Consider the following 8,420-nt stretch of genomic DNA (forward strand, 5'->3'; position numbering starts at 1 on the left):
CACAGATACTCGTTACAATTTATATGCTAGAGTGTAAGTAGTGGTGCCTTCAGTGACGATATTGACATCATCTGCAACAGCATGATTATTACCCATCAGAATCCATCTTTGGCTGTATAAGGCCACCACAACAATAGTTTTGACAGAAAGTTGCTCCTGATGAAGATGTTGGAGACTATCATTGAAAATCGAAGTTTTACCCACAACTGACACAGCAAGCAGTCTGAGAATCTTTTACAAAAATTATATTCCAGTCTGCAAGGGTACCTAGCAGCTGACTACCAAATGTTTATGCCTAAAGCTGGAAACATAATTTTCCCAGAACCAGTCATGTTTACAATAAAACAAAAATCCTATGTTTAATAAATAAATGCAGTTAAAGAAGAAGCCAGTAAATTAATAAACAGAGAGAAGGTAGACCTACAGTAAGAGAGTAAACACTGATTTTCTAGAGGAATAAATGTGATACAAAATGTAAAATATGTACTGTAGTATTTCTGGGCAAAGCTCATTGGAATTGCTGATATTTAAACACAATTTGACTCTGACACCAAGACCATATAGATGAACAAGTAAGCTGTAGCATTGTTTAATTTCTTCCTGGCATCAATCCCCTGTCTGTTGTGCATAATGGTAAAATTAATTTCCATATAACAAGATTGCACAGCATAATTTACTGTGATTGGTTAATAAGACCGTTTTATTGGGTCATGAAGAGGATTAGAATTTTTGTCATAGCAACTATGCCCAAACTATCTACTGATTAATTTTGGAACTACACTATTTCTGTGGAAATAAATTACATGTGACGTATTGAGGTAACATTTCAGTTTTGCTGTGAACCAACAAAATTTTTTATGCACTAGAAAAATAAAATACCTGTGTCAGTTTTGTTGACAATCCTGTGTTTAACAATTTTCCTGTTGGTGTAACTACAGTTCCAAAATCCAGTCTCTTATGTTTGGGGTCTAGAATCAGCAGGCTGTTCTCTAACATGTATTTTCAACTGTGCTACTTGAAATAACAAATAATAATGCCAGTGCTCTTAAATTATAACTGTTTGGTAGTAAGTAATAGCAAATCTAACAAGAAAATTTGTCACTCATTATATATTGAAGGTAATGACTCTGAGGAAATGCATACTGGAGCACAGTTTAAAAATGTAATATCTGTCCTCAGTTACTGTTTCAGTATTATCCAAAGCACCATTGCTTGAAAAAAACTATTTAATAATTTAATTTTGAAGGGAGGCTGTTGTTGCTGCTGTTGAAATTCACTGCTTATCTGAATTTTTCCTGCCCTATTTCACCATTAGATTGAGAGAGTTCTCAATGTAACTCAGTTCCTCCAAATGCTTTATTTGATGTAAGTTTCATTTTGTTACTGGGTGTTATACAATTCATATATATTATATGAAAGCTTACTTTCATGAAATATGTATGAAGCCTGTGACATTTCAAACAGTTGCAGCAGTAATAAAGAGTTACATGCGCTTATTGTTTACTGTAAAAGTGGGATTTTAAAGTAATTTCCTCAAAAAGGAAAACTGAGAAAGGAAGGATTTAATCTCCTATCAATAGCAAAGTCATTAGAGCTGAAACTAGAAATACACAGAGCTCAGATAGAAAGATTGACACTAGTGAATGGTTATTGTACCACAGGTGATTCAGCCAGCCAACAAAATTCTGCATCTAATGATCTCCTTGTCCGATGGGCATTAAACCATATTCTTCCTTTCTTCCTTCCCTACACAAATACTAAATGGCATTCTAATTCTGAGGTACTGAATGGCATTCTGATTCTGATGGATGAATACATCAAATAAAAATGAATGTCAGAAGATATGTATACAAAACAATTATGTACACCACTTCCTAAATATTTCCAAGTTTTGCTGAAATATAAACTTGGGATGAAGATGGACGCCTAGGTCAGTTTTATAGTGAATAAATTTTTGTTGATTTAATACAGTTGTCAAATAAAGTCAAATAAAATAAAATGTATAATCAGACATTTAATGAAGTGTATATATATATCTGTGTCCATAAAGAAGTGTCTTATAAAACACATTTTTTTTGTTTTTTGTTTTTTTTTGTTCTTTTGTTTTGTCCTTCTTTGTATGCTTTAATAGTACTGAAATTTTGTTAACATGTAAACAGAATCCATTGATTTGGTCATAGCTGCAATAAATTCAGACATTTAACTGAAATACTGCAGCCCATACTGCACAAGAAAGTGTGAACAATGTATATGTCAACTGGTAGTAGGAATATTCACTTAATTATCAGTATGTTCACAAATTGTAAAAAATTTAATTTCAGGTACTAACTGGTATATAAATTTTTGCAGTTACATATTAAAAGACTGGATAAATATTTCACTTGACAGAGAGATGGGAAAGTCATTTATTTTTTAATCAGTGCCATTGTTCAACCACTGACGGTAACTCCAGCATGCCAAAACAATTTGAAACAGCTGCTGATATCAATCATGGGTATTCAAATTGTGTAGAGGCAGTCAGGACAGTAAAGGACTATCTTGATGATAATGGTTACAAAACCAGTATCCTATAGTTCACTGATGATGATAAATCAGTAGTGGCTGCAAATAAATAGGAATTGAGACAGATGATTAATGACCTGCATCATTTCTAGCTGATGGCTGTAACACATACACAAAAAAGATATTAATGTTTAAGAATGCTGATCAGGTGTACTCTGGATGGCTAAAGCTTAAATTTGGACAAAAGTCTCTTGTAGAGGTTAACAAATTTTGCTGTCTCAGGCACAGAACAGATAAAGAAGGTAGATGCATGAAAATCACAGCAACAAGGCTTACATATTGCTCTACGGCTACCTATCAAGAGTACCTACAAATATAAGTAATATGACCAGAAAGATTAGTTGAAGCCATTTAGCAGCATAACTCTTTATGGAAATAAATACAGATGGACGGTGGCAAAGACAGAAATGAAATTGTTAGAAACCCTTCAAATGTGTTACAGGAGACTGTTAAAGGATCAGGTGAATAGATCCAACAGCATGATTAACTGCTGAAAGCTGTAGTTAAAGAGATGGTGAAAGGAAAGAAGTTCAGTGACATGGGATGCAACACTTACGCTGAGATGGTTAAGATATATGGCAATTGACAGGAATGCACAACTGTATCAAATCAACCTCAGGCTAATAAAATCAACAACAGCTGATTTCAAAAAGCAGTTCCAACAGTAGCCCAATAATACAGCTGTGGAACAAATGAAATCTCTTAGACAGTTCATGTTATGCACCATACCTAATCTGCTACTATCAAATAGTAAAAATCTGGGCCAATTGCACATTCTTCTATTTTATTTATTTTTTTCTTCAATGGTCTGTGTCATACAAAACTTAATGTAAAAATGAGTAACACTTTGCCAAAATCTTGTATTTATACTCATATTGTTTAATTACCATGTGTTCATATTGCAACTACATCTTGTAAAGATTTTCTCCACTGGTTTATGACAACTCACAGCTCATTTTCTACATTCTACAACTGACGTTGTCTGGGGCACTTCTAAACCCACCAGCACACTTAAAACTTATGACTATGTTCAAATAAGTTTTTGTTTAAAATATTTCATCAATGGTATATTTGTTGTAAAAAGCTTTTCAAATGTAGGTCCTACATTAATAAAACAATCAAAAGAATCTTTTTATGTGACATTCGTGTGTTTTATAAGTTGCATGGCTTGGATTCATAATTATTGTGTGAAATAACGAGTTTTCTCTTTTGTGAACAATGTGTCATTAATACATAGTGAATCATAGTCTAGCATTTACCAAAAAATAGTGTTTGCTCCAGATGAAAAGTATTTCCTTAAACTGTGTAAGCTTTTCATTTACCAGTTTAAGTTAAGAGCCTTGTTTAGTTTATTTAGCTTATAAATACATGAAGTACCATAACTTACTTGACAAAGCTATAGCTCAAACAAAGCTTCATATCAGTGTAAAGAAAGCAACAATCTTAAACTCTGGAAAACCAAGTGATGTGGCACAGTGGTCAACACACTAAACTCACATTCAGGAGGAGGACAGTTCAGTTCTACATCCAGCCATCTAAATTTAGGTTTTCCATGAAATCCCTAAATTGCTCTAGGTAAACAGCAGGATGGTTCCTTTTAAAGGGCATGGCCAACTTTCTTCGCCAACCTTTCATAATCCGGGCTTGTATTCTGTCTCCAATGACTTTGATGTTGCCAGGATGTAAAACACTAACTTACTTCCTGAAAGTCTGAAAAGTTCTTTCACTAAACAAAAATGATGGATGAAAATAAAAAAGGAATGTAGAAACATGAGTCCCTTTGATGACATTTTTCCTTGGCAGAAGAAAACACTACAGCATAGTAAGTATGCGACTAAAGTTATGGAATGAAAGCACTCTGATCTATGAAATGGATAGAATCCAGGAATCATTTTATCTGTTTTATCACAGAATGAAGTGTAATAAATAAATTGTTATGAAAAGAACTGTTTTTTCAAAAGTGTCCTCATGTATCTCAACAGAACATGGTTCACTGCAGAATTGATGTTTGTGTGCAATTATTGACAGGAAACAGTTTAGAGGCAGCTGGCTCATAGCTTGGTTAAATCTTTTTTTCATTTGATGCCAATTTCATTTGTGACTCAGTTTCACTATTCCAGACCTATCAACTACATAACAATCAGCGTGGCCACTGGGGATGGAAAACAAGGCTTCACACATCTGTAGATAATAATTCCAACTAGTAGACCATGGAGTCAGCATGTTGGTATTAGACAAAAGTTCTGCCCTGTGAAATAAGACAGACCACTTTATGTACAGGGTTTCGACAAAAATATGGAAACACCATGAGAAACATATGATTGAACATTAAGCACAGATAGTGGCTAAGCCTACAGGGTGCACTTTTGTCCTTCACCATGAACACAACTTGTCCCACGTCCTCAACATGTTGCAAGTGTTAGTTTGGTCAGAACAGTCTCTTTTGTATGTGTGAGTGCATTATGTTGGAGTTAAGTGCATTGGAACACAGGAAAATTTTCGATGCTCATATGGTCAGTGCTTTCATAACCAAGGGAGCTTAAGTGTTTAATGTTTCAAGAGGCACCATATTGGAGATGTATACCACAAACAGGGAAATCAGAAAAACATCATCAGCTGTGTCACAATGCAGATGAAGGTGTATGTTAAGTGATCATGGTTGGTGATCATTGAGTAAGATTGTGTCAAGAAAAAAGAGGACAATGGCTGCAAAAGTCACTGTACAGCTGGTTGCTGCACTCGTGAACCCTGTCAACACCAGAACGAAACAAAAAAAGGGGAGCTGCATAAGCTGGGAATGTAGTGTGAAAAAAATGGTGCTGATGCCATAAAATGTGGACTGTGGAGCACTGGGAAAAAGCCACTTGATCAGATGAACCTTGTTTTCCAACATTTTGAACTTACGGCCATGTTTACAACCCAAGTGAAACATGGCTGACATTCAATGATACTTTGGGCAGCCATGTCATAAAATTCCTTAGGCTCCATGGTTGTTTTGCAATGTCACATTAGTGTTAAGGATCACATTACCATTTTGACTGATCAGGTCAGTCCCATAGTACAGTGTTTGTTTCCCAATGGAGATGATGTGTTCCAAAATGACAGTCTCCTGTTCACACAGCTTGCGTAATCTAGGACTGGATTTGTGAGGATGAGGGTGAATTGTTGCATGTTTACTGCCCACCACAATCACCAGTTCTCAATTCCAGTGATATTTTGTGGTCAGTTTCGGAGAGAAGGTCACATGATCACTATCTACATCCATCATTGTTACATGAATTTCTAACTACATTGCAGGAAGAATGGTATAAGGTTCCCTTGGTATCATACAGGACCTTTAATTATCCCTTAGGAGACGACTGGAAGCTGTTTTGGATACCAATGGTTTTCCTAGATCAACTAGGCATGGTAACAAATTGTGTTTGCTGTGTTACCACATTTTTGTCTGCCTTTGTATGTACTTCACTTCAGTTTGTGCATCAGTCTGTATATTATGGATATAACTGTGGTTATTACTTTGTAAATGCTAATACTTTATAGTAAAATCTTGATAGGAAAATTTCTTCAAATTCTGTATTTTTCGTAACAGGGGCGTCGCAGTGGACGACCAGGGTTACATCTTCGTGGCGGACTCAGGCAACAACCGCATCCAAATTTTCAACCCAGACGGCACATTCCTGAGAGCATTCGGCTGTTGGGGATCAGGGGACGGGGAGTTCAAAGGACTGGAGGGTATAGCAGTTACATCCAACGGCAACATCCTGGTGTGCGATCGAGAGAACCATCGCATACAGGTGTTCTAAACTCAGCAGCTAATAAAAGGTAAATTTCAGTGAACTTACATATTGAGAAGTAATTCTAGCAGTTCACCTCATTAATTATTTTAATTTCATCTGTGGCTGAGTATTCCTGTTTTTCTCCAAAACACTGCAGATGTCATGTATTTTCTACTCTCTGAAAATGTTAAGAGACATTGGAAGGAGGTGACCATGAGAAACAAGTAATCATGTGAATGCAGATATCATTAATAGGCTCATGAAAAAAAAAATTCATTGATAGGCATAGTTTCTCTTCAACATAATTTAAATAAATTTTATGAAACTTATCACTCAAAATTAAATTTTCTTCCTTGACATCAACTATAATTAATTAATCCCATACAAGCATTCTAAGTCGCTTCTTCCAAACAACTTCAGAGAAGGAAATAGATACTGGAGTCAACCCATATGGTTGTACTGTTACATTACACATAGTCTTAATTAACAGGGCATAAAATGAGGGAGGTAACTGCTGTATGTATATGCATTGTCAATAGTACATAATAGCACTCCACATAATGAATTCATGATTTGATGTAGTAACATACAGTATAAATTTTAAAATGAACACAAACAGTCTCAACCACAAGAAACTTTTTATTTTTGTGGTTACCAGTTTTTCTTGGTTACTGACCATCTTCAGATCTCATACTGTGTCGGTAGGCACTGCCATCAAATGGAGCAGGTGTTCAAACTCCATGAATGTCAATTGCTCATGTTCATGGAGTTTGTAGCACTTGCTCCATTCACCACCATGTTAAGTACTAAGAAAAAGCTGCTGTTGTCCATGAGAAATGTTCTCAAAAATTATTTATATATTAGAGAGAATCTATACAAAGTAAGGTGATTTTTATTTCAATTTCCAGGCTGAATTTCAACACTGCAGGACATATAAGAGAATATGGGCCAGTACGAAGAGCTTCCTTGCCAATCATCAAAGATAGATTTTTGGCTTCACCAGTGTCGCTAACATATGTATAATTTAAAATGCATTTTGTTGGTTTTTTACGTAAAGCTAAAAAATCACCATGTAATTTAATAGTACATGATTTCCAAAAATATGGATAAATGTTTTCAGTTGTAATGATTTGTTTTACCCCATAGCAAATGCATTGAATAAATGCATAAGTCCTCCATTTACTTTCACAAACTGCTTGGTAGAAATACTGTGACATGACCATTTTAAACACTGCATTTTTGTTAGTGGACTATTAGTAATGTTATTGAAGCTAGACTAATGCATTACCTTCATTTTGATACAGCAAATGCTACTTAATTTTTCAAAGGATCCAAGAGTTAACATAATTGAAATTTGCACTTTTTCACATTGGAATTCATTAATAGAGGCAATTTAATGGCTATGTTACAATATAAGTTGATCAGATTTGCCATGCAAATTTGATTTAATCTCAGTTTCATATTGTAACACCTCCATTTGTTCCTGCCCTCAAAATATATTTTATAAAATTGAGCAATTTCCATTAGTTACCAAAATTGTTGATATTTTGATGTCCAGATGTTTTTTGTAGTCTCTTGCCTTGTAGTATTAGAAACTGCAGTTCCAGGGGAAAACTATAAACAGTGTTTGTATTGAAAATTCTGTTGTTGTATGAAATAAATTATGATTTGTTTAAAAATGACATGTTTTTCAATATCAGAGATAACTACAAACTGTTACAACTTTAAAATGTGATTACTATGTCTTCACAATGAGAGACCTCATGTGGTTCCATTGCTTTAGTTAAAAATTGTAGTCTTGCTCAAACTAAAATCTTTAAGCTATCAAGCCACAGAATAATGTACCTGGCTACAGTTCCATAGATGTTTACTTATATCACCATTTTTCTGTAACTAGTTCCCTCGTCTCCAGTTTGTTGGCTATCATTTTTCTCTCATGTGCAGAATGAGAAAGTTTTTAAGAGTTGTTACATTTTTGTGAAATAATTGTTTGCTCTTTCTGTGCTGCATGGTATTATTTAAACAGGTACAATACTGAATGTGTCTTTGGTGGGTAGTTAGTGTATTGTTTTCTCAAACACT

General features: G+C 34.8%; 1 protein-coding gene across 5 annotated transcripts in view; it reads left to right on the forward strand.

Annotated features, from left to right (window-relative positions):
• The window catches only part of LOC126253014 (hornerin), a 295,500-nt gene extending 287,534 nt beyond the window's left edge, over positions 1 to 7,966 (forward strand). For 4 of the 5 annotated variants that reach the window (XM_049954067.1, XM_049954070.1, XM_049954069.1 and 1 more), the window contains 2 exons: positions 6,152 to 6,384; positions 7,247 to 7,966. In XM_049954067.1, the coding sequence (XP_049810024.1) occupies positions 6,152 to 6,384; positions 7,247 to 7,361 (348 nt within the window). In that variant the 3' untranslated portion in view covers positions 7,362 to 7,966. The remainder of the gene's footprint in view (positions 1 to 6,151; positions 6,385 to 7,246) is intronic. The other variant, XM_049954071.1, reaches the window with a different exon arrangement.
• Positions 7,967 to 8,420: the final 454 nt, after the last annotated feature.

Source organism: Schistocerca nitens, chromosome 4 (assembly GCF_023898315.1).
Source record: "Schistocerca nitens isolate TAMUIC-IGC-003100 chromosome 4, iqSchNite1.1, whole genome shotgun sequence".
NCBI lineage: Eukaryota > Metazoa > Arthropoda > Insecta > Orthoptera > Acrididae > Schistocerca > Schistocerca nitens.